General features: G+C 35.1%; 1 protein-coding gene across 4 annotated transcripts in view; it reads right to left on the bottom strand.

Annotated features, from left to right (window-relative positions):
• Positions 1–2,015: 2,015 nt before the first annotated feature.
• The window catches only part of AP3B1 (adaptor related protein complex 3 subunit beta 1), a 262,792-nt gene continuing 237,285 nt past the window's right edge, over positions 2,016–27,522 (bottom strand). For 2 of the 4 annotated variants that reach the window (XM_059061372.2, XM_067031191.1), the window contains exons 25-27: positions 19,479–19,576; positions 14,274–14,412; positions 2,016–2,746 (exon numbers count right to left, since the gene is read on the bottom strand). In XM_059061372.2, coding sequence (XP_058917355.1) covers positions 2,593–2,746; positions 14,274–14,412; positions 19,479–19,576 — 391 coding nt within the window. In that variant the 3' untranslated portion in view covers positions 2,016–2,592. Of the gene's footprint in view, positions 2,747–14,273; positions 14,413–17,947; positions 18,004–18,214; positions 18,252–19,478; positions 19,577–27,522 lie in introns of those variants that run through there. The other 2 variants (XR_009335400.2, XM_067031192.1) reach the window with 2 other exon arrangements.

The raw sequence follows: 27,522 nt of genomic DNA on the forward strand, positions 1-27,522 counted from the left end.
GAGCCATTCTTCAAGATTGGTGTACATATAATGTCCCATTAAGTGGACATTAAAAATGAAAAAATATAGCTGGAATTAAGAATGCAACATTGGGCTTCCCTGGTGGCGCAGTGGTTGAGAATCCGCCTGCCGATGCAGGGGACGCGGGTTCGTGCCCCGGTCCGGGAAGATCCCACATACTGCGGAGCAGCCGGGCCCGTGAGCCGTGGCTGCTGAGCCTGTGCATCTGGAGCCTGTGCTCCGCAACGGGAGAGGCCACAACAGTGAGAGGCCCGCGTACCACAAAAAAAAAAAAAAAAAAAGAATGCAACATTGACTAACCTGACTCAAGGGAACAATTTAAAAGATAATCATGGATTATGATAAAGTTAAAGGAAACATGAGGCCAGGAACTCTGAATCACTGTACCAAAGAAAGGTAAAAAACAACAAAAAAACCCTAAACCTTAAACTTGGGACTGTGAGAAATGACTGTGGTCATTTCTCTAATTTCACTTATGTGGAAAAATATTTTAATGATAATAAGCTACTGATATTCAAGTGGTTTCAACTGTTAGCATACCACAACATATTAATTTAATATACATTTAAAATCTAAAAATTAGCAGTCAAAATTATTATCTTATTCAAAGGTAAAATCCTACTGAAATTTTCTTAGTTTTAAAAAACAAATGCGTGATCTATTTTCAAAGATTAGTGCCCCAATTTAAGGAAAATAAAAATCTCTACATCACAACATGCATTTTACCCTCTGCTTTGATGACACTAAGTCCAAATACGTTTTTCAGAAAATAAGTATTTAGCCCGTCAAATTCTTTACAGTGTTTCAAAAAGTTATTGACTTAAAAATCCAAAGTTGTAAAGCCCTAAGAAATAGGGTTAATAATGGAAATGCCAAAGAGCTGCAATTACAGAGGTGCTTCTTGGTGTGAGTACTATCCCAGTATACGTGTCTCCAGAGTGAAGGAGAACATGTGTCTGCCTCAGTAATACCTCCCGCTGAGTAACTGCTGCATTTCAGGAGCCGGAAATTTTAAAAAGCTTGTTTGCTCTCTCCAGCTCACAAACTTAAAAACCTAATTTTTTACAGCCTGAATGTTCCAATAATGTTTTTTTCTGTTCTTCTTTACTCTTTATATATGTTCTACAATGTTTCAATCAATGTACCTTTTCTTTCTTTTTTACTTTCAAAAAATCATTATGTGGCTCTATACAAAGGGAACTGTCAGAGCCTATTATTAGCTTATCTCAGAAAGGTAAATACAATTTCAACTTTTAAAAGTATTAGGAAGAAGTTTTCTGATTATAGAACAATCAATAAAAACAGTACCTTGCTTAAGTTAGCAATTAAACACTCTAGGGCAAAGTGCTAAAATGTTGATCATTTAACTAGTTTTTAAGATTTCTATCATTTAGTTTATATTAGTTTTCAAAGGCATCAGTCAGTCCATCAAAGTTGGGCATCGAGATGTGTAAAGAAACAATGAGATTCAAATAATTTCTTCAGTAGTTGTAATAGGCCTTGTAATCAGATCTCTACTCAGATCAAAATTGTACATAAAGAGACATGAAGATTTTTATTTTTGTTATTAAACATATCAACTTTTTTCTTGAAGTTAACTACATAAGTAGAAAATCTACCTGGTTTGAAAGTAGTTTTTCTTTCACTAACTAAACCCCATTGTTTCTCTGCATAATATAACACTCAAAATATTTATTTTAAGGAAATCTCAGCATATCAACTTGAGGATTATAAATAATTTCTCATTAAAAATGCAAAGACTGGGCTTCCCTGGTGGCGCAGTGGTTGAGAGTTCGCCTGCCGATGCAGGGGACATGGGTTCGTGCCCCGGTCTGGGAAGATCCCACATGTCATGGAGCGGCTTGGCCCGTGAGCCATGGCCCCTGAGCCTGCGCGTCCGGAGCCTGCGCTCTGCAACGGGAGAGGCCACAACAGTGAGAGTCCCTCGTACCGCAAAAAAAAAAAAAAAAAAAAAAAAAAAAATCAAAGACAAATGTTATTCAGGTGCTAGTTTATTTATCTTATTATTCAGAGATAATTTCATGATGACAGTTGTCAATAACCAGTTACAACACCAGGAAATTCAGAGAACAAAATTTTACAGATAAATCGTGGCTTTTGAATTTAATTCTAAAAAAGTATGCTGTCCCATTTTCACATACCAAGCTGAGAGGCCATTTGTACTATTTCTAGGCTAATTTTTGCTTCCTGTGAGAGGGAAGATGATTTACAATGAACTTTAAGTATCTAACTCATATCCATCATTGTTGAAAAAGAGAAGGGAGCCGAGAAGGCCAGGAGTAGCAGGACAGAGAAAATGCCACATGGATTTAGGAGTTGAGATCACTGACAGTAAAATATATGTTCTTTGGTTAGCAAAGCGAAAAGGGGGAAAGTACTGCATACATGATAGATCCACACTAGCATTCTAAAGCAGGAGACAAGAATGTCGAGAGTGTATTCTTCCCCCACTGCCAGATGGAAGGGCTATTATTATAAATGAAAGGCAGCAGTAGTGGATGCCAGGCACTTTTGTTGTGTGCCAGATTCTGAAGTCCAGATGTGAGCAGGTTACCCCTGGGACAGGACAGGCTTCAGCTCCCGCAGCAGAAGAGAACCAATCACAGTTTTCTCAGTGTTTATGATAAGCTGGGCTGTAGAGCCTTCCTTCAGTTCCACCGTGACTAGCATCAATGACCCACTGTGCACAGTTTTAGCTGCAAACCTGGAAGAAAAAAAAAAAAAGAGAGAGACCTTTTATTATGAGGGGAAAGAAGGAGACAGCATACATTCAAATAGGTTTAAAATAACTCATTTTTTTCTCAATAATTTATTACAGGTTCCCTACTGCCAAAACCCCAAAGCCAAGCATTCTTCTGAAAAATCAATAAACTGCCCAGCACCATGCTTACCACAAGCAGGTAATTTCAGTGTATCTTTGGAACAGAACAGAAAAAGGAGTTCTATTTTACTTATTAGTTTGAACAATAGATGCATGTGAATAATTCTCTATTACTACATATTTGGGAATCATTTATTCATTTGATATTTAACATTTCACCATGCATAGCGCCATTTAAAATAAACCACTCTATTTTTATCTTTAAAACGTTAAGAAAAAGGTAACTTTCTCAAAGAGCTTGAAATTTTGATTCCTCATATCTGAAAATGATTATACAAGACATTAATTTTGTGTGCATTATAAACTCTTCATAAGTTTCAATGAATTCAGACATGTTAAATATTCAACTTCAATCTCTAATGTTGATGACATGTAACAAAATCACGTGATAGCCAAGTGCAACACCCCTGCTCCCTCTGCTTGTATTTTTTTTAAACGTTCAGAACGTTAGACCTTTCTGCTTTAGAATGTAAAAGAGGAAACTTGAGGTCTAAGGCTCCATTACTAAATTCCGAGACTCGAAGAACCTACTAATTACATGAAATTAAAAGCAAAACTAGCCTTTTAAGCACTGCAATTGACTGCAAAGCCGTTGGAGGCACAATGAACTTCTGTCAATCCTGCTAATTCATTCTGCCTGCACAGTTGAGCCCCAGAGACGGGAAGAGGGCGGTCCCCTCCTAGGTCTCCATTTTCCACATAGAGCATGTTCCACACTTTTGGGGGGACGGGGAGGGAGGGGGTTTGCTTGCAGGGATGACTGGAGAAAAACAAAGTTGCTGCGCATGAGCTTTTGAAAACACTAGCAAGTGTAGAGCAGGTCTGTGACCTGCTGTGACCCCACTCTGCAGGGCCATCTCCTTTCCCCTTTCTGGAGGACACGTGTCTGAATCTGAGCCATCTGCCTCAATCTGCGCAACATCTTCAGCCACAATGGCACCCAGTTAGCCCTGACAGCAGCACACAATACATAAAAATCAGACTGCTGCACTGACAGCGAGCTGTGGCCTATTCAAGAGCCAACCAACTGGTCAGTGTCTCATGTCTGACAATTAGCATGGGCCTTGCACAGAGCCCACAGCGTCCTCGGGGATCTGTTTAATTACCATCAACATAAAAGAGGGAGTTTATCAGGAGACACTCAGAAAAACTTCACTCCTGACTTAATTAAAATATTAGCCACTTAAGCAGGAAGCAGATTCTCTTTAAATGAAAAGTAATTTCTTTTTTGAGTTTAAAAAAAAATGACATCAAAATCTCATAACATATTAGATTCTTTCTTTCTTTTTCTTTTTTCTTTTTTTTTTTTCTTTTGTGTGTGTGGGGACCTAACAAGCCATTTTTGGCCTAAATAGAATCATGAAAATCAATTTTCCAACAATAATTAGAATAATGCATCAAAAGCAAGACAAATATGCTAATTTTACTAAGATGAAAATATTATCAGCACTTTTAAGTCATGTTTTAAAATGTTAGCTAATGGGTGGTAGACAAAGTATGTTAGAAACCTTCTTAGACATTTATTTGTGTACTCTCTCCAAACATGCCTGAAGACTTATAAGGAATCCAATAGAGCAGTCTTTCTACCGAGAGAAGCAACTGTAAGTAGGGCCAGTTTAGGAACAGAAATCATACCAATGTTTTTAAAGAGGTTTTATAAAGCTCTGGACATACATACCCATTTGCTCTTTAGACGTCCATACACGAGATTAGGAACTGGGCAACTCAGCTGCCTCTTTGAGAGAACACAAGATCACCAGCCCTGAAATGACCTCTTTTCTATCACCTCTTGCAGGTTTCTGCATTTCTTTTGTCCAAATTTTCGAAGTTCCTCTGCTTCATAGGAGAACCCTGTTTCTGTATTTCTGTTAAACCATGTCACCAGATGATAGATACTAGGTGGCTCTATTGTCTCACCCATTTATGCAACTTTCCCCACAGATGTGGTCATCACCAAATCTTCATTCAACAAATATTTCAACAGAGGTCCCTATTTCTGAAAGGGTTATCATTATGTCAATGATAGTCTTTATTTACTTAACACTTGTGCCTTGGGAACATGGAGAAGACTGTGTCTGAAAAGGAACGCAAAATTTCCTATTGACTGTTGACTGTCAAGGGTTGCACAGCCCCAAGGCACATTTTATCTCTTTTCTATTAACACTTAGGGTTGATGTTACAATAATATAAACTCAGCAGAGACAAATGCCAATTTTGATGTCAGTATGTTTACAGAGATTAAAACTAGTGTCTTGTACCTGTTTTAAAAATACTAATACCACAAAATGCTCAATACTGGAAAGAATAGGGGCGCATAAGAGGCATTTGCTTACACTGCAGGGGAAACACACTAAGCGAATCATCCTAGCAATAAAATCCGTTACCTGGTGTGAAAGCTACTGCCTTTTAACTAGGTCTGTATGTTCTAGTGGGCACAAATGATAGAAGCAATGTTTTAAAGCAGAAGACCAGAAGATCAGATGTTCTGACATTCTCATTTCACAGTTCAAAAAGGATGTATTTAATTGGAACACAGCATGATTACAATTGGTTTGTTTTGGTCCATGAAAGCAGAAGTCACCCCTTCCCCCCCAAATTTATTAATCATTTAACTCCCAAACAGGCTATGCTTTAACATACATTTAAAAGATAGTTATGGAAAGAGGATTGGTTAGTAAATAACAAACACTGATTATAAAGACAGCTTGGGTCAAATACCTGCATACTAAATTTAATGGCTGACATAAGAACCTTTGTACTTGACCTCAAACTAAGATCACACTGTGACATTTTTTTTTCCAGAAAACCTGTGACGTTTTTGATCACTGTAATGATAATAGCAGCTATCATTTATTAAGTGCTGCGTGCACTGGATACTAAGTACTTCACTTGCATTATTTCATTTGATTCTGAGTCAGATCAATTTGTAGGTGAGGAAACTGAGGCCCAAAGATGTTGAGAAACTCGCTCAGGGACACATAGGTAGTGAATGGTTGAGCAGAAATTTGAACCCAAGCTTTCTGATTCTAAATCACACACATTCTCTCTCTCTCTTTTTTTTTTGCGGTACGCGGGACTCTCACTGTCGTGGCCTCTCCCATTGCGGAGCACAGGCTCTGGATGGGCAGGCTCAGCGGCCATGGCTCATGGGCCAAGCCGGGATCCTCCCGGACCGGGGCACGAACCCGTGTCCCCTGAATTGGCAGGCGGACTCTCAACCACTGCACCACCAGGGAAGCCCTAGATCACACACATTCTCTTAATACATGCAAAATGCCCTCTTAATATTTGTTTTTTATCTGTCAACAGGTAAATTAAGGTTTTTCTTATTTACCTAATATGCATATAATCTATTATTGTTCGAGAAACTTTAAGAAGGAAGATTTTTCTCTTCAAATGTTGTGTACCTGACTTGTAATGTTCTGTAATTCAAAGTATCTTGACTTGATGCTTTGTCACAACACATTTTAAAGCTCTGCCTTTAAAGATTAAAAAAAATAAACAAACATCCCCCACCCCCACTCCTTCAAGAGACACCAGCAATGAAAAATACAAAACCTTCAATGGAGCTGTAATGTAGGGAGGGACGACTGGGAGACCAACCAACCTCAAACACCAGTAACACCACAAATGAGAACAAATAAGTGGATGACAGTTAAAGATGTATTGCCTATGTAAGATGGGCTCCATGTTATTAAAAGGATACCAGCTAGGTATTTTTCATAATTTTCCATTTTCATTCTACCACCAAGCACTCACTGTTTCTAATCACCAACTGAGAAGATAAAACTGTTTGGATATATTTGTATTTCATCTCGTTAAATGTCTTTTTTGTCTATTATCTCTAGCAACTGACATTTAATCTTTGAAGTCCATAAGAATTCCTAAGATTTAAAGAAAAAGATGGAAATAAGGTGGTTGCCAAACCTAAATCAAAGTATGTACTACTCTTCTAAAAAAGTTAATTTGTGTTCACTACTGACAAAATTATGAGAACAGGTCAAATAATGACAACGAATTTGAACAAATATATTATGTACGATGCACGGACTTCCTCCTTCATGCACTTAAACCATACTTTTTTTAGATTTGTAGGAAAATGCCTATGGACCTTAAATGCTCTTTGTTGGAAGGAAAAGAATCCTACAACTCAATTGTTTAATAACTGAAATGTTGACAGAACAACATGAATTAAAAAATATTTATCTGAGAGGCTGCATCAATCTCCAGGGTATTCACAACATAAAACTTTTTTACGCAGAATCATATTTGCTACACTTAATGCAACAGCTCAAAGACATGCTTTTTCTTCTCTTGGATAGTCTTCCTGGTTTCTGATTTTTCTATTGAGTTCAATTTTCTTGTGTTTTCTGTTCTACTGGTTACCAGGAGCTGTGACAATGGCCCACTCAGGCTAAAACTTTTTTTTTCCCACTCTGTACATGAAGCCTTCAATTACTGTCTGCTGAAGCAAACAGAATCCTATTAGCAAGAAAGACGATGACAAGATGCAGTGCCCTGCCCTAGCTATATAAAAATAATTAGTCCAGAGTTGACAAATGTGTAATGAAGTCGCGCAGTGATTATACGTAAGAAATACTGGTTTGAATAAGCCTCCTAACATCGAATACCAAAGCATGTTGATTTGGAGTATTATTTTCCAAAGGATTTAAAATGATAAACCCTTATAATTTTGAGTTAATATAGCATAACATTTTTAAAAGGCAGAGAATTTGTAAGTTGTAAAAAAAAAATCCCATTTTGTTGACTATAAAAATGTATTTTGAAGTTAAGCCCATTACACTATTGAATATTGAGAAAAAATTTACATGTGATTCAAGTTTAGAGAATTTATCCAAAGCAATGTATTTTTCCCTATTATTTTTTAAAAAGCCAGCAATATTGTAGTGTTTTCCTTTAACATTCTGATGAGAATAGTTAAAACAAAAAATGAGCTACCATTAGAATTTAGGACCCTCTATTTTCTATTCTAATCTTTAGAATTGGTATAAAAAATGATTCCCCACACTATCTTGTCAATGATATATTCTCTTTATACAGGAAAGCTAAGAAAATCTAAGTGCACTTTCTCAAAGGAGATATGAAACATTCTAGTTATTCCAGAGCATTTTTGGTTTGTCTGTTTGGTGGGGGTGTGGGTGGGATGGGACTTAACAGAAAACCAGAGAGTAAAACAAATAAATTCTTAGCCCTTTCTCTTTGACTCCTTATAAAATTGTCAACCCAGAAGGAAAATCATCAAGAATACCTTTCTTTCATTTTTACATGAAAACATTTATATATTCTTATTTGTAAAATTGTTGCATTGTAGAATATTACTTCACAAACAGTGGAATTAAATAAAATTTAAATATACAATGTTTTAAAGCAAAAATCAACTGAAGTTTGGTTATTTCTGAAATATCCAAATACGCTGCCTTCCGTGTAAAAATTAACTGAGGTCCACATTTGCTTTTCAATGAACTGCTGCTCACAGAGCCTGAAGAGATCAAAGCAGTCAGATAAAAAAGCAGTGCTGCCCTCTAGTGGACAACCACCAACGTGAGAAAAACTCTGATCACGAAATAGGTTCCACAAATCTTAGTCCTGGTTTGAGATGCCAATTTGTTTTTTGTCTGTTTATTTGTTTGTTTGTTTCTTGGCTGTGCCACGTGGCTTGTGGGGATATTGGTTCCCTGACCAGGGATTGAACCCCAGGCCCTTTGCAGTGTAAGTGCCAAGTCCTAACCACTGGACCACTGGAAATTCTCTAATTTGTCATGTTACAGAAAAGACTGAAGCCCGGCATCTTTATATTAACATCTGTTTGTACAAACTTTTGTTTTAAGACAGATGAAGTATGATGACTATAGTATCAGGCTTATAAAATTAGGGCACCAAGCCATCAAATACCATTCTTGTCCATTATGGTCCTTCAAAATTACCCAGTATTTAAATATTACATAGTTATCAGGGGAAAAGAAAAAAAACAACTAGCAAACAAAAACAATAACCCAAAGGTTGATCAACCTAAGAGCCAAAAAAAGGAAAATACCAAAGTCCCCCACCAAGAAGTAACTATGTCATTCATGTTTGTAACCCCAGCAGCAACAAAATCTGTCACAAAGGTCTTCAAAAAATATTGAATGAAGTAGTTACACAATATAGATATTTTAGGATAAAAAAATGGCATATACCAGTATTTCCCCTATTAATAACCATAAACATGTATACAACAGTGATTCACTGGATGAGTTTAAGGACTAGAAATGAAATAAGTTGATCTTTACCACTACTTTAAGCAAAAAAAAATTTATTTTAATCCTAAAACAATAAACTGTCTTTAAGTGTGTTGATAAATTTAAAAGTTGGCTACTAGGTTGCCATGGATTCACAGTTTCATTCACAACACCAGATTTTTCTAATAGTTAAGGACCTAAGAAACAATAGCAAAACAAACATTTATTCTATAAGGATTGTAATTATTCACAGGTTGTATATATTCAAAATTTGCAAATTAAAAAAGTGACAGGGTAAACAAAATCCAAACCATAGATTACGATATACAGGGGAAAAGAAAGAACGTAAGTACTGAATACAATTTAATGAAAGCTGTCCTAAGGTCTTACTGAATAAGCTAAGAACTAAAATAGAATCGTGGCAGAGACATGGCTTTCTGTTTTCACTCAAATATCACCCCTTATAAGGTCAATTTGTTGTTCACGAAAGGGAAAAATGAGTAGGTTGTATGACAACTGTTTTTAACAATACTACTGTATATGAATGTCAGAATTCCTGAAACTGGGTTAAAATGTAAAATGTTGAGAATGCTGAAAGACAAACTTTTACTTATGGTCTAAGACTGTTTCAGAGCTACCACTGTAATGTGCTACTCTAGTTAACAATAGACTTTCTTGGCTGGAACACACTGGATAAAAAGAAGAAAAACCTAAATCAAACATCTTGTCTATTGATGTTCCTTAATGACTAACCTGTAAAAAAGAAACAAAAACACATAAAAATATATTTTAAAATATGCCATGGGGCTAGCATTAACTATGAACTTTTGGAACATTTATCTGCAACCACTTGGAGTACTAGGTCCTGTCCCAGCAGTCCTGAATCTTAGTTTTGGGGTGTGGGTCCCAGGAATCTGAGTTTTACACAAACTCCCACATGGTTCTTTTATACAGAACGTTAGAGATTTTGAAGGTATAGAGTTTTTGGCTTTCTGCATTTTGGTCATTTTTATTCATTAGTTTATCAGAGGACAAGCAATGTAATTAAAGCAAATGCACCTCAGTTTCTACACTATTGAATACGAATCTCCTTCATAAACACTTAATTTCTTTCTTGGAGGGACACAAGAAATTTTTTCTGGCCCAGGATAAACTTAAGATTTCCAATGCTAGTCTCTCTAACCTCCCCTAAAACACATAAAATCTTCACCTTTTAACTTTTCAGTATATTCATATACTGGTTTACTGTTGTTCATTCTGCCCTTTGTATATACTCTATTAGTATTGTTTTAAATCATCTGTTTTAAGACTTTCACAGTGTCTCACATTCTTATATATGAGTATCTAACATAGGACATGAAGATGTTCGGCTATATATTTAATAAATGCTTTTTATGATTCTTTTTTTTTTTTTGCGGTACGCGGGCCTCTTACTGTTGCGGCCTCTCCCGTTGCGGAGCACAGGCTCCGGACGCGCAGGCTCAGTGGGCATGGCTCACGGGCCCAGCCGCTCCACGGCATGTGGTATCTTCCCGGACCAGGGCACGAACCCGTGTTCCCTGCATTGGCAGGCAGACTCTCAACCACTGCGCCACCAGGGAAGCCCTTTTAATGATTTTTTTGATTCTGACTTCTCTATTACCCCTTATCATGTGGTAATGGTAATTTGGAAAACAGCAGATTGGCACAATGACCATAACTCTGTAGATCTCAATAAGATGGTTTTGTTCTCAAAGAGCAGCTTTTTCAACCAGTAAGTACATACCACAGAAATGAAGATAAAATTAAGTCTTTCAGTAGTATACTGGTTGGCTTTCTTATGCTATGGCTCATTTAGAAAATCAAAACTAAATGTCACATAATCTGAAAGTAGTTCTACTTTCTCAACTGATCTTTGAAACCGGTTAACTATGCTGAAAATGCTCCTGGTTTTTGAATTGAATTCCATAAAACTTGTGCTCCTTTAACTGACTTTTTCTTAATGGAGGTATTTGCTGCTAATGTGTTAGGAACCATTTTCTCTTACGTATTCAATTAAAATTTCTACTTTATATTGTTACACACTTCTACATATTAACGAAGATTCACTTTTTATTAGCTAATTCTTATGTTAAATACTTTTTAACTTGGTATTTAATGTAAAAAATATTCAAATTGTAAAGAGTAGTAGGAATAAATTATCCTAAAACTAGACAATGGGAACTTAATTCATTGAATTGTCAGAAAGAATATTCTAATGCTAATTAAAAAGTCCTCTCAAAAAAAAAAAAAAAGTCCTCTCAGAAATGAAAGATCCTGAAAAATTAAATAGAACATAGGTAGGCCAGCCAAGAATAATTTATTGTACTGAAAATTTTAATTTCTTAAAATACTAATGGTCAAAATGCTTTTCAAGCTTATTGTTTTTTATTAAAAATGATTACCATTAATAAATACAATAATGGTTTTGGTCCTATTTTTCATAAACTCAGAAAAGCAACTACCACAGAAGAGTAGAGAAGTCATTCAAAAATCTCATAGAGATTTCAATTTTATTCCTAACAATTAAATAATATAAAGGCTTAGATATATAAACTCATTCATCCCACAGGGTAATCCCCTACTGAACACTGTCAAAAACATTAATACATTTCAATAAAGTGGTAAACTGTTAATTTTTGTTATTCCAAACAGTAATTGCTATTTCATTTTAAATGAAATTAAGAAAGCCATTGGTACAGACTGTACTAACAACTGTTTATTTCAGTTTTAACTTACTGAGCATAAAAGAATGGCAAAAAATGTTACATTTGTGGGATAGTAATTTTTGTCAATATCTGTATGAAAACTACAAATAACTCTAGGTATTTATTGGAAGCCTTCTAAAATTTAAAACATTATTATAGCCATTCCTTACTATAAAAAAAGCAAATGTAAAACATTTTCAATAAGTACAATGAGATTTGTGAGGCAAGTTCAGATAGCACAGCCTATTTAGAATTATATATAGGCATTTTATTCACTTTTGGCTCTGTAGTAACTTCGGCTCTTCCACCAAGTTACAGAGCCAAATACCAGGCCACTGTGATAAGGCTGGACTGGAAAAGTGTCAACACATTGCAGAAGTGTATGCGGACCATGGCCATTAAGTATAAGTGCAAACTCTACTCCAAAGCCAGATAGAAATGGTTCCTAGTTGTGTGTCTCCCCTGCACTGGTATGGATAATTGAGAATTGACTGTTACAGTCAATCCTTAATTGACTGTAACAGGCATTAAGTTCTAAACCACCAAGACAAGTTGCAAACTTTATGCTTTAATAAGAATTATACAACTGTGCTAAGTGTCTTTCTTAGTCTGTTTCCCAATAGGAAAATGGCTTTCATATTAGTTGGCTTTGAGAAGGTAATCTGGCTATTTTCTTCTAAGAAACAAATACCTGGAACACTGTCATTGCTTTCAGAAAAGTTAAAAACCCGCATACAAAGCAAAACAAAAACTTAATTAGAAGTTCCAACATAAACAAGGGTTACCCTATGTTGTTTTGCCTACTACAAAGGAACATATTAAAATAAGACTGAGTACTGCTGGATACTAGATGTGTCAGGTAAAATTTCATACAGCATAAGCTAAAAGTTACAGTTGATGTACAATATTTTGGTGTTTTAGTAATTTCAATAATTCAAAGGATCCATAAATAAAACAGAACAACTTCTGCTGAAGAAAATCACTCAGGAAAGTGAAAAAAAGTATTTAAAGCAGAAAACAAAACAAGGAAGATTTAGAACCAAACATTTTTACTAAAAGTCTTCTTTTTGTTCATTTTTCCCCCTATTGACCAACACTAACTGATAGATAAGGTGTACTTGCATGGCGGTACCAATATGATGACCTTATATCCATTTTATTATTTTATCACCACCCTATGTGAGATAGATAGAGCTTATCAAAAATTAAGAAATGGAAGCATCAGATCTCTTGAGCAACTTACTTAAGGACCTCCTCTTCTCAAAAAAAAAAAAGGCACAAGGCAAATTGGATTTTTCACTAGTACATGCAGTTTTCATTCTGTGATTAGTAGATGAAGTTAGGCAACTCTAATGGCAGATCAAGACTTGAACTCAGCTCTTCTGATGTCAAGTCCAATGTTCTTCCATAGATAACAGAATTTCATTTCAATCACCTTCTTTTCCTTGCCATCAATTTCCAAACAGATGAGGAACTTAAAGCCCATAAGAAGTTATAAAGCCCAATAATGGCAGAACTGAGTCTAAAAAAATCCAGATCGCCCACAGAACTCTTTATATGGGGCCTCTCTTGCGGCTGTATTAATTTAAAAATACATTTTTAAATAGTTGAAGGCGTTCTCTTTGATTTTCAATTTATTTCCTAAATGAAATGGTGGAAGTATGCCATTGGCAGTAGAATGGCAGAGGAATTAAAGATAGTTTGCAATGAATTCCTTTAAACTCACAGAGGACTAAGTAACAACTGCATGTTTATTTAAGGAGTAATTATTTTACTTTCATTTCAAGCCACTAGCATTCATAAGAATATAAAGAAGGCACATACTAATCACATTTTCTGCTACCTTTAAGGACAAATAACTTGGACCTCACGTTTTAGATGGTTGGTGGTGAAGATATTTCCTGGCCTAAGAAAGAGAAGCTGGATTTGGCCCCATGTTGGTTGTCTAGCAGCTCCTTATTACTGGAAGCAGTATTAGGGAATTGCTGTCAAAAGGAAATCTATATCCAAACTTCCCCATTTTCAAGTAAAAAAGTCCAAATCCATTGCTTTATAAAACAGTTCTTCCTGGAATTCACTGAATCTGGTGAAATAAGAAATTCTCAGCCATATGTCACACAAGGTACCTTCACAAATCACCAAGCTACTATAAAATGCAGGTATACTATCTGTATCTTTCAGGAAAGCCCATATCTGTGTACTCAGGATTGTATGAAATAGGGAAGAAGGCCTTAATCCAAACCAATCAATCAAATGTATCATCATAAAAAAGGAGGGGCACATATATGTTATGGGGTTATTATTTTCAAGTAAAATTATTAATTGAAAAGTATATATTTATACATGTAGACAAGTTATCTCCACATCTCGTGTCAGCGAACCTACCTGTGTATATTATCTTGGCCAGAAGGGACTACACCTACGTTGGCTACGTTTACAACCTTCTGAAGGATCACAGAGGAAGTGAAATTCTGCGGTGCAGCAATAATTACAGTAGTAGTTTCATTCATTCCCGTTAGCATTCCTGTAAGAGCAAAAGGCGGCTCCCTTTTACTAATTTCTTTATGAAAATTACATTAAACAATTTAAAATTCAAAGCCAAAATTTAAAAACTTTTTTAAGAGAAGAAATACCACTTCAGAATGTAAATTATCATAAAATTAAAATGAACTGCAACTGATTAAAAAATTTTTTTAAATCCTTGTTGTGTTGAAAAATGTGTAAAAATGCAGTCGAACATCCCTCTTAATAACCTGATTTTAAATACTAAGATTGATAAAAGCATAGAATCACAAAGATAAAATTCCAATTTCAGTCCCTTTAAAATAAACGCAATTAATTTGGGCTTTATAAACTATTAAGTTTTTACTTTTTAAGAGTTTGGTTTTTTTTCCCTCTCCTTTTCATTCAAAGATCTCTCTTACCAAATGCTGCGTGAGAACAAATCAAAGTGTTTCTGGCATAACTAGCAGCATTACACAATGAATGGTCTCAATATAATGGATCCAAGTTATCTCAGCAGTGACTGAGACTCACCAAACAGTTATGTGGTTCTAAAACATGGACAAGTATCTAAGCTATACTTAGTGATAACAGTATTTGCCTAGTAAATGGAACTATGGTTACTGACAAAAACAACTGAAATTTCTGAAGCAAAAACATTTGAAAACAAAGGAAACAATGTAAATTGGAAAAACTTAAATCCCAGAGACATTTCAAATAATATTTAAGAAAGAAACTAAGTTAAGCAAAATCATGAACAAAAACCATATAGAATTAACACAAGGCATGCCATTAATATCAGAATCTTACACAAATGTTCAAAGGACAAATTCAATAACATACCAGACTCTTGGAACAAATACTGAAATTAAGTACCCAGTTAAAAAAAACCAAAATAGTTATAATAAATGCCATCTATCTGGATCTGTGATGTAAGTCATTGACTCCTAACGGTATCTACTAAAAATGATTATCTTTTGAGACATATGATATGTGTACAATAGTTTATAAAATTTATGAAAATAGTAAAAGCTGATTTTATATTTTCAAAAGGCCCTCCACCTTTAGGATTATGTATTTAATTTTGTTATTTATGGCAAATACAACAGAAAAAATTTAAAATCCCTATGATTTAGCAGCATGAAGACTAAAGCCCAACACTGTAAAAAGACTTACTTAGCTTTTAACAAAGAACAGTTTCTACTAACCACTTTCAAACTCGGGGACACTATGTTCTGTCTTAGACTGTATAACTTCAATATTAGGCAAAAGCTTTAAAAACCACACAAACAAACACTGCTTTTAAGTAAAGCACAGTGGCTGCTGACATAACACTGCTGAGAGATGTGTGTACTCATTTAGGATTTAAACCTTCTCCATTAAGCTCTATTGAAGAGCAACTTCTGAATAAATGAATGCAACTATGTTTATGTTAAAAGCCTGTTTCCCTCCGCCTGTAATTAAAGGAAATGTTGTACAAAGCCAGTACTTTTGTCAAGCTCCTGTAAATGGAAAGATGGATAGCACTCAGAGAAGTGAATGCATTGCTTCATATTTAACCTTAACACTCTTGTCATTAATGGTTTGTCTAACTTGGTCTATAAGAGACAAGGTATTGCTCCACTGAAGTAAAATTAAAAAAAATCAACTAAACCATGCTTTTCAGAACAGAAGATTCATTATCGCCAGCTAATGTATTGGCATAAAGCAAAGTAACATCCTATCAAGTAAGGCACACATTCAATCTGCCTTCCCACCCCCCTTTATTTTTAACTCATGCTGTTTTATTGTTATAGGCAATTTGTACCACTCAGCATGACAGTGTAAACTGAATCAAGATTAATTTACATGCAAAAGAACACTTAGGAGAGCAGCATGGTAAGCAAATGTATTGTCTCGATTGCTGAGGTGGAAAAAGAACCTGGAAAGAAAAAAAGGTGTTCTAATTAAGGGGCATCAAATATGATTGCCTGCAGTGGTTAAGGGCCAGAAAATAGTGAATGTCTGGCCATTTAAAGAATTAGCATCTTGCTAGCTAGCAACCCAGAAGATGGAGGCATAAATCATAATGAAATTAAGTAGCCATTCTAGGTTTCTTAAACCAGAGATTTTTTCTAAATGAAAATATATCAGGTATTCTTAAATTAACGAGAAAGAAAAATATGCCAAGATATCATTAATAGTTTCTTCTACAAAAACAGACTTCAAACACTATACAGCCTGCTCATGCATAATAAAGGTAAAGTTACTGGAGAAATATTTTAAAATTCTCAAAGTACAGAATTTGTTGCTTCATTAGAATTTACCTAATTTTGGTGAGGCACTGGACAGCACTTAATTTAGGTTAATCAGCTGTAATTAACTGCTAAAATGTAAATAAAATAAGAAAAGAACATTTTAAAAATTTCCCGAAATTTTTAGATTTCCAATTTAATTCATAAGAAGAAAATGAATAAGAGGAGGAAATCTGGAATACGCAGTTGGCTTGGGTCTCTTACAATTAAAATTGCTTCAAGAAATGCAATTTTTAAAAGTAAAACAGAGATCTCTATTGATAGTACTGAAATCATCCCAGAGCTAGATCATGAACTAACTTTGCAAGGCTCAAAACTCATAATAATGAAAAAAATATGGCTTCTGGTTAAGGCTCATAATATGAATACTCTGGATAACTTCAAAATATATGATAAACTTATAAGAAAGCATGTTTGGTCATGGAACTCTAAATGCAACAACTGAGAAAAAGTGATAGAGCAGGCTGTATATTTCCGTTTAAAAAAAATTAAACTAATATGTACAACTTGTTAGAAGTATTCTTATTTAATATTATATACACTTTTCAAATATGAACATTTGTATAAAAATAGAACCATATTTCTCATGTTTTTAATTATAATTTCTTCAGTTAAATTCTAGTTAATACTAAAATTTAATACATTTCTTGAGTCTTGAAATATATGCCCTGTGAAATGAGATATTAAGTGTGTAAATTCATTTTATTTAAAGTAGAAAAACAAGTTAAAGCTAGCATGTAATGATGCACACAGACATTTCTTAAATTTATTGGCATTTTAACTTCCCTAAGTTTGCACTGATAAAATCTGAGGAAAGTGATTTTTATTCTGATTTAGAATTTTCAGTTAATGAGTCATTTCTAGGTATCTTCTGCAAAATAAGCTAAGCTCTTCCTAGAGTAGTATAACAAATAAATACATGTGTAAAGTTGAGAATTGAGACCTCTATTATCAAAGCAGCTGAAATCTAGAACTAAAAGGATGCTATCGAAGACTCTTCAAACCTGCGGTAAATTTGTCAGCATCAACTCCCACATCAAAGAATGAACTCAGGAGGACAGAAAGCATGATACAGAAATGCCAAGAGACTTGCAAGGATTTACAAATACTTCATATAAACAAATTTTCAAATAGCTTTATTCAGAGTAGCCTTTCTGCTCTATTAAACATAGCAAACAGCTGCCAGATTTATTCAGACAAATAATCAACAACCATAGAAGCAAAATGGCAGAAGAAAAAGGAATTTTGGCAACAACTCCACAGAGGACCACAGCTGTTCTCCAAGCGCTCCTCTCTCACGTGATTACGGTTCTGTATGGCTAGTCAGGGAAAAAAATCCCTCAGTCACAGCAGAGCACGAAAAACTTGATCAAAATATCAAGTACATAATTCTAAACCAAAGCTGAGGAAGAGAAAAGATATATAATAATCTGCTGCTTTAGAAATACTTTAGCTGCACTTTTCAAAAAAGGAATATCCCCTTAACAATAAATGTGCCAAGGCTTTATTCAGTCCCTGTGTGCCACTCACCTGGGTTTGCTGAGCAGGTGTAAAGCAGAGAGGCAGGCTTTAGCCAGCAAAGGGTAAGAATAGCAAATGTAAGAATCAATTCAATTGGTCAACAGAAAAATAAAATCACAGATATGACTTTCTTCTATAGCAATAAACAACATCCAAGAAAAGTAAACTCAAAGATGGATTTAGTCATTCTTTTTTATCACTTAAAAATAAGGCAGACGAATAAAAGGTTACTATTAATTTACAGTCGTGTATGAGATTTTCTTTGTGAGATTCTTCTACAACAGGTCCTTCTGACATTGCGAATTGCAAAGGTTCATAGTTTAAAAAAAAAAAAAAGTCTCTGGCACTACATGATAGAGTGCCAGGAAGCAAGCCCTTCTCTTTAGGTGTAGATATTTGTGTTTGCCTGTACTTTGTGAAAGCTTGACAGGTATGATTTAATGACCTCAAGATGAAGGGAATCTTTGATAACCCCCTCCAAAGAAAAAAATAGCCTAGATTCACATAAACTTTAAAACATTGCTGACTATACCATTTAAATATTTCCTAGTTTTTATAAATGCAATTCTTAATTAAACACATAAAATGAGACAGTTGTTTTCCCTTATTCATACAAGACAAAAATTGTTTTTATTAGAAAGTATGCTTAACTCTAGGGCAAGCCTAAGATATTAATGCTTTCATTATGCTGAAAATATATATTTTTTGGTGCTTATTTTAAAATGTTTCAGCTCTGATATAGCCTGACAGCATAGCATTTCTTCAATACAGAATAAGGTCAAAAGAAAATGGAGGTATTTTAATGCTATAATTAGGATTTTATTTTGAAGGGTAGGGCACTCTAATGTGTACAGGGAAAAATGTATTAGTAGAACACGAAAAACAGTTCTATAGTGAAAGGAAATACAGAAGCATAACATGTATAGTGATAAGACTTTGCTAAGTCCCAAATTCCTGACATTTTCACTAATATAAAACACATGAATACATCATTAGATTGACAAACCAAAACTCCAAGAATTGAAAAGTTAATTAAGAATCAATTTATTATTTAAAAGACATATTAATCAATTTGCAAGTATGCCAGGAATGTAGACAAACATATACCTTTAAGGTTATTTTATAAACGCAAAGCATTAGCAAAAACTGGAAGACTGTGCATTGATATCTGTTAATGGCTATGTACATATGGTAATTTATTTTAGAGACCAGCCAGAGGAATGAGCACGTTATTTGGGATGCCAATTTCTAGTAAATTGTAATAACCTCTCACCTTGCTCTTTCTTAAAATCTTTCTCTGACATGGCCACAGGTAAAAGCAGTTCTCCAACAGGAGGCTGAATATTAACACTGAAGCAATCATCCTTGGTACTAAGGAAAAAACACATTAAAGCTGACTAAATGCTTAACAAATAAACATTCTTCTTAATACTATGCAGTTAAATAGGTGCAATTAAAGCATACAGAGATCTGTTGGGCTTAAATATCACAGCTAAAAAAGGCTTGAAATATTTCTCAACACTATCTGCAGAGAAATACATCTGTTACCTGAACTAGAAAACATATATATATATATATATATTTTTTTTTTTTTACAAAAATATGCAGTTATGGTAAGTAAATATGCCATCTGACAAAGAACTTTTAAAAATAGGTAAGCAGCAAGGGTATATATCCATTACTATCAGAGGAACACTTAATGCAGCTTATCTAGTAGAGAATATCTTATCTTCAACTTTGTAGTAAAAGTGTAGAAAATGGAGTGGCTTAGTCTTAAATAGTTAAGATATGTCTTTTAAGATATTAATTTTAAAATAAAGAATAAAATGGAGTGACCATACTGTGTTAAGATATGTGTGAATAAAATAATACCTCATCTGCAAACTTGCTTTCTTAAAACAAAACCCCTCATTTTCTAGTGGCATTATTCACTGACATTATTGAACATGTGGTAAAAGTTTTTCAAATTACAGGATATGAAGAATTTAGGAAAGGCAACTTTCTATTTTCATCATACAGAAAAACAATACTGAGTGCATTTATTTCATTTAAATCTTATGAAACTACTATCTTTATAAAAAAATTATTACAACTGCTTTAAAATGTTTTAAAATTACAAGTTTGAAGTTAGGTTGATGAGTGTATCAGTTCGCAATATGTTTGGCTGCAAAGAAGCAGAAAATCCAACTGACAATTTGAGAGATGGGTGCTTATTGTTCAGTGTATAAGTAATCCTGTAAGTTACCAGTCAAAGGCTGGTTCTATGGCTTAAAGATGCTGCTAGGAACCCAGGTTTCTCTAGCTTTCAACTCCACTAGCCCTAGTGTGGTGGTTCTTATCCTCATGGTTGCCAGATGGTTGCTGTATCTTTAGGTACCACTTTAACATTCCACTGAAGAAGGAAGAGTGATGATGGAAGAGTAGTGAATAATTAAGCCAACTGACAACTAACTACATGATTTTACCTACAATACATTCTTATGAAGACTGATCACATGGCTAAGATTCCTATTTCTGTGCTACTTATTCTCATGTACTTCCTTGAAATAAATTTCCTATTAATTGAGGTAACAATACTGTAATATGCAGCATGACTATAAGCTGATCTCTTAAGGTGCAAAAGCCAATTATAAAAAGCCATATGAGGTAACCAGAATTCAATCAGATAGCATTTTAAATGTAGATGGAATTATATGATGCTGAGAATTTGAAATTGTGCAGAATTCTGTCAAGTTCAAAAGTCTTTAAGCTTTTAGACAGGTATAAGGAGCAAAATAAATGCAGAATCCAATCAAGTATTAAAAAAAAATTGAGCCAACTGAATCTGTTCCTTTTTATCAGGAAAGCAAAAGCTTTACTGAAAGTCCCAGGGAAGGAATTCTAGTTTTATGTTAGAACTGGGTCTCATGGCCAGTGGGAAGATGGCTAGGGAGATGGGAATTGTGGATAAGAAACACCAAACATTAGGTTAAGAAAAATACTTTCTTGAAGGGTGGATTAGGGACAAATATTAAAATATAAAGAAAGAAAAGAAAATCCACTTTGATTTTATGCTACTATATACTATAATCTTTTAAGCTGCCTTATTTTTTTTAAATGGAACAAGGTATGGACTAGACTAAAAAAATGTTTTGAATTATTCACACATGGATTTCCCAAGGCAAATCAATAAATCCAATTTATTTATTGATTCAATGAACATTTACTGAATTCAAACTTGATCCCATGTACTGTGTGAGTGTCTGGGGATTTAAAGACAAGTAAGATTGGCCCTTGAAGTTCACAAGTTTAGGGAGAGAGAAAGAGTTCAGTTATGTTTATAACAGAAAGGTAAGTGCTATGTTAGAGACATGTGGAAAGTATCATAGTCCAAGGAAGAGGGGCTGATTAATTCTGCAGGATTCTACACCTATGTTTTGGGAATGGTGAGCAGTGTGGTGTGTCAAAAGATGGGATTGGGGGCACACTGTAAAGAACAGCATACACAGCATGACTATTGGTCCCAGTTCTCCCATGGCAGTTGTCCTGGAATCTTGTTCAGTTAATGTCTCCTTTCACTCTCTGAAGTGTCCTGATTTGTATGACAAAGTGTATGATTACTTTACTCTTATAACTCAGATGAAGGTGCTTCAAAGTTTCCTGGGAAAATAAAAGGAAACTACCAGAGACTTCTGACATAGGAAAATAAATGACCCCATATTATGTATTTTATAAACTGCTGGCAGCGTGTAAAGGTGGAGTACAGGAGAAACCCAAGGCAGGTTAATCAGGAAGAAATCTAATTAACAGTCTAGGCAGGGGTTTTTAGCACTGACTGTGTGTTTTACTTTAGTACATCCTAACAATGATCCGAAGAGGTAGCTTCTGTTACCCCTAATTTATTAAGAGAAGTTAAACAACATGCCCAAGGTCACACAGCTAGTATGAAGATCTGAACACAGCAGCACTGGGATTTGAACCCAGGTCTATCCTACTCCAAAGTCAGCTATATAATGTTTGCTGCCATATATATATATATATATATTTTATTCCACTATACAAGGTTGCTTCCCTAAGGTGGGTAGCACTGAGAATGGGGGAGGTGCGGGTATTTTATAGTTAAAGGGACAGATCTGGTGACGGATGGGAGGAAGAGACTTTGAACCGTCTAACATGAATGATTGGGAGGATGACTTCCTCCACTGAAGAGGAGTTTTGGGGATTAAACAAAATGATTTGGATTTAATCATGTTTTATTTTGAGTACCACTGAGTTACCCAGGAAGAGATATTTAGCAGATAATTGGAAATATAGATCATGAATCAGAAAAGAGGTCAGGGCTGTATATATGAGTTTGGAAGTAACCAGAATGGTACAGGGAAGGGCTGAAGCCTGTAAGTAGATAAGATCATGTAGGAAAAAAGGATATACCAAGAAGAAGGATAAGGTGGAAACCTGGGGAAGCCCTGCACTGCATGTAAGTAAAAACAGAAGTGGTGCAACTTGCAGAAGAGTCTGGGAAAGAGTGGCTGGGGAGAAAAGGTGTGTGTCAAATACTGCAGGGAGGAATAAAAAGCACGTGTAAAAGCTGGAGGAAGAATGCAGAACGCAGTGAGTTGAAGGTGAATAGAAAAACTGGCAAGGAAAAAGATGGGACAGAAAGCAGCAGAAGCTTCATGAGGACGTAGAGGCAAAAGAAAAATGCTTAAAGAAACTTGAGCATAATTAAAGGCTGGTGCAACACAAAGAAATAGATCGGGTAAGGTCTTAGAGGAGGTAAACGAGGTTGGGATTAAGAGCATAAGAACTAGGTGAATGGGTCAGCCCAGGAATGAAGGAGGATATTTCTTCCAAAAACAGCAGAGAAGGAGCTATTAAGATAGAAGTGTTGAGGGTAGGACACTTGAAAGATAAGACCAGGCTGATGTAATGGAAGGCTAAGTCACATTAAGAGAAATGTAAAGGCTGATAAAGGAGTAAACGGATAGGTATACATATCATGAACTAATTTAGTGTTAAATATAAAATTTTGGCTTCAAATAACTGGATAAATCATGTTCTCCAAAGTGGGAAAGGACAAGGCACTCCCCTGAGGTAGAAAATCCACTGATGAAAAAAAATCTATCAATTATATTTATTTTTTTCTCATTCTATCTGAAGTTCTATTTTTGTCTGTACATAATATCTTAGTACATACATAATATGTTAGCACAGTGAGACACACACACAATACATATAGGGAGTGTGTAGTATAAATATTTTACTAAGATGTATACAATTTTAAAAGTTAGGAACCACTGGGTTAAATACACATACTACACTATCTCTACTTGTGTTTTCTTTTAGATTACAGGTGAAATGACCTTCTCCTTTCCAACACTCCTGAAAAGGATCCCATTTACCCTTTGGTTAAACGTAGCTCTACAGCACTGATGCCCAGGGAGAAGGGTGTGAGAGCGGAGAAAAGAAGGGAAAGCAGACTTGCCTTCTAAGGCATATATGAAAATCAAGGTGGATGAGCAGAAGGCTTAAGTTTGGGGGAAAAGGTGATCCTGAAATGTCCCCACAGGCAGCAACCCATGTGTTAGAGACAAACATCTACTATTTAACTTGACTGGGTATGTTTCACTTTTGTTACTTTTGTGTAATGCATGTTTTATTTTCTGTGGTTGGTGAAATGATTAACATGTAATTCTGTAGGAAAAACTAAGGATAAAAGTTCATCCAAAATGAGTCTTATGAGACAAATGTAATAAAACTGGAACACTGCTGTGGCAGATAACTACTTGTTGTTTACTCAGTTTTTTTTTTTTTCCTTTTTCTTCTTTCCTGATATAATCCTGATTTTGTTCAGGTAGACAATGTGCCCACCGGAACACTCTCTTCTCAGCCTCTTGTAGCTAAGACTTATCAAGTGACCCGGTTATGACCAATGAAGCCTGAATATAAGTCTGCTGGGGACTCCTGGGAAGGTTTTGCTTTTCTTTTCTTTTTTTTTTTTTTAGTATTTCTTTGTATTTTTTGGCTGTGTTGGGTCTTAGTGGCAGCATGCGGGATCTTACATTGCAGCGCGCAGGCTCTTTGTTGCGGTGCAGGCTTCTCTCTAGTTGTGGTGCAAGGGCTCCAGAGCACGTGGGCTCTGTAGCTGTGGGATGTGGGCTCTCTAGTCATGGCACAGGGGTTTAGCGGCCCCGCAGCACGTGGGATTTTAATTCCCCAACCAGGGATTGAACCCGTTGTCCCCTGCATTGGAAGGTGGATTCTAAACCACTGGACCACCATGGAAGTCCCAAGTTTTGCTTTTCTGACACAGATGTGGCTCCTCCCTCCATGTCACTTCTTTCCTTTTTTTTTGGGCCTAGAATGCAGATAGAATCCTGGAAGTGGAGAAGCCACCTTGTGACCCCGAGGATGACTGGCACATGCTAATGAAATTAGCTCATGGAACAAAAAGTTGGAAAGACCTTATACAAGATGACATTGTGGAGCTACTCCAGCTGCTCCTAACTGCTGTCCAGTGTTCTTCTCGTACCAGGAGAATGATAAATAAACCCCCATTTGGTGACGTCACTACGGTTCAGTTTCTGTTACACACAACTGAATGCAAAATCTAATTAATATACATAACATACTTCATAAGCCAGCTTCAGCTTCTAAGCAAGGTTTGGCTTAGCAGGGAGTAAGATGGAATGTTTCCTCCTTATTTTGGGGAAAATTTACTTTCATTTATATTAGTGTTCTAGGGTGCTCTCCATAGTTTTCATGCACCTCCTTTTAAATATTTTGCCCTTTTTTATTGTTCGCTTCTCTCTCCTTATAGCTCTTCTTTTCTTTTGTCCCGCTCTTTTTCTTCTCATCTTCTTTGGTTGAACATGGGGCTAAACACAGCTATCTTGACATGGATAGGGGAATGTTGAAAATGAGTAACGATAGATGTAAATTTAACAGAATTAACAGTTTACCAGATCAACAAAGTACTATTATTAGGCAGCTCTAAATAGCCTAATTACATGGGATCAGATGGTTTAATAGTTTAATGTAAGACAAGATTCTACCTGTTCTATATTTAACTGTAATGCATATACTTGTACTACATACAATCTCATTCCACAGACTCCTACGATCCAAACTGGTAAATTTTCTAGGTAAGAAATGTGCAAGTAGTCTAACCATTGTGAGACTCAAATTTCCTTATCTATGAAGTGAGAAAAATGACACCCTTGTAGGCTCATTTTAACGATTAAATGAAATAACATAACCCAGTATAGTGCTTAATGCATAACAGATACTCAAAACCTACATCCATAATAGGGATGTATCATAATTTATTTAAGCATTCCCCCATCAATTCTCATTTGCAAATTTTCTCTAGTACAAACAATGTTTACTTAATAACCTTGGATAGATCTATTTCTTCAGCACAAGCACCAATATCTCCCCAAGCTTGACACCTTAAAAATGAAATCACTAAGTTGAAGAGTATGAATATTCAGCATTTGATAAATACTGCCAAACTGACCTAAAAAAAGTGGTACCAACCTGAAGTTCCACAAACAGTAAATAAGAATACATGTTTTTCTGTACCTTCCATGTCAGATATTAAAATTATTTTAAAATTTTGCAAATCTGATGGATGAATTTTTAAAAATTTCCCTATTACCAATGTTGGATATGTTATTGTTATGGATCATTTGCGTTTCTTTTCTTGTAAATGAACTATTCTCAACCTTTCTCCACTTTTATATTAGATTCCTTTTTATTGATTGCAAGAGTTCTTTATATATTCTGGTTACTAAACTTCTGTCTGCTAAATATGCTGTAATACTTTCTATCTCTCACCTGTTATGGTATCTATTTTTTTCTTCTTTGTAGAGAAGTTTAAAATTTTTAATAATCAAATCTGTCAATTTTTCACTATATCTTTCTGGATATTGTGTCTTGCTTGACTTTTGCCCCTAAAGAGTATAAAAATATTTGTCTATATTAATTTCTAAACAAGTATAGTTTCTATAATTAAACCATAAATCCATCTGGAATTTATTTTGGAGTAACCTGTGGGAGGAAGGTATCTTTGGTTTTTTCCCCGATAATGGTTCTACTGACTGGTCCATTCTTTCCACAGTGATATGAAATGTCAGCTTTACGATATACAAAATTTCTAAATACTCTTTTATTTTACTGATTCCTTTGCCAATAATAGCCAATTACATTGAATAAAAATATTCTTGTGACTTTGAAGAATATTTTGAAATTATTATTGAAAAAGGCTTTTCTCATTAAATTTTTGTTTTGACTTTTCTTGGACATTTTTTTTTCCAGTTGAATTTTAGAAATGTCAAGTTCCTTGAAAAGGCTTACTGGAATTTAGCATTGAATCAAACTGAATTTGAAGATTAACCTGAGGGACAGTACTCGCTCCCATTTAGGAACATAGTATACTTATTACATTATTTATATCTTCTTTTTATGGCCTTCAGGAAAGTTTCAGGATTTAAAAAAAAAAAATTCCCACATAGGTATCATATATTTGTTAATTTATTCCTTTCGTTATTCTTGTAAAAAGAATAATTTTATTCATAATGTCTTAAAATTGGTCATTCCTACCATAAAGAAATGTTAATGATTTTCACATAGTGACCTGTACCTAAACAGTATCCTATTCATTAGCTTAAATAATAGATTTTCTATTGATTCTAAGACTTTGTGGGTTGGCAATTATATACTGAATAAAAATAATAATTTTGTGTCTTTCTTTCTAGGATTTATACCTCTAACTATTTTTACTTGTCTTTTTTTTTTTTTTTCTTTGCAGTACACAGGCCTCTCACTGTTGTGGCCTCTCCCGTTGCGGAGCACAGGCTCCAGACGTGCAGGCTCAGTGGCCATGGCTCACGGGCCCAGCTGCTCTGTGGCATGTGGGATCCTCCCGGACCGGGGCACGAACCCGTGTCCCCTGCATCGGCAGGCGGACTCTCAACCACTGCACCACCAGGGAAGCCCTATTTGTCTTTTTGTATTGGCTAGAACTTCCATAAAAATGTGATATAGTGTTGAAAGAGGGTAACCTTGTCTTGCTTTTCTGACTTAAAAGATAATGCTTCTGATATTTCATGTGGTGATAGGTAACTTGTATGTCTGATGATAAACACACACACACATAAAAATTTTATTTTTTAATTCTCAATTTTTCTGTGCCATCCTCTTTAAGGTGGGGTTCTTATAAATAGTATATATTGAATTGTGCCTTTTACATGTTCAGTATCACTGGAATTTAACTTATTTACATGAATTCTGATAAATAGTATGTGTGGCCCCTTCTAGTCATCTTATTTTTCTAT

Source organism: Kogia breviceps, chromosome 4 (assembly GCF_026419965.1).
Source record: "Kogia breviceps isolate mKogBre1 chromosome 4, mKogBre1 haplotype 1, whole genome shotgun sequence".
NCBI lineage: Eukaryota > Metazoa > Chordata > Mammalia > Artiodactyla > Physeteridae > Kogia > Kogia breviceps.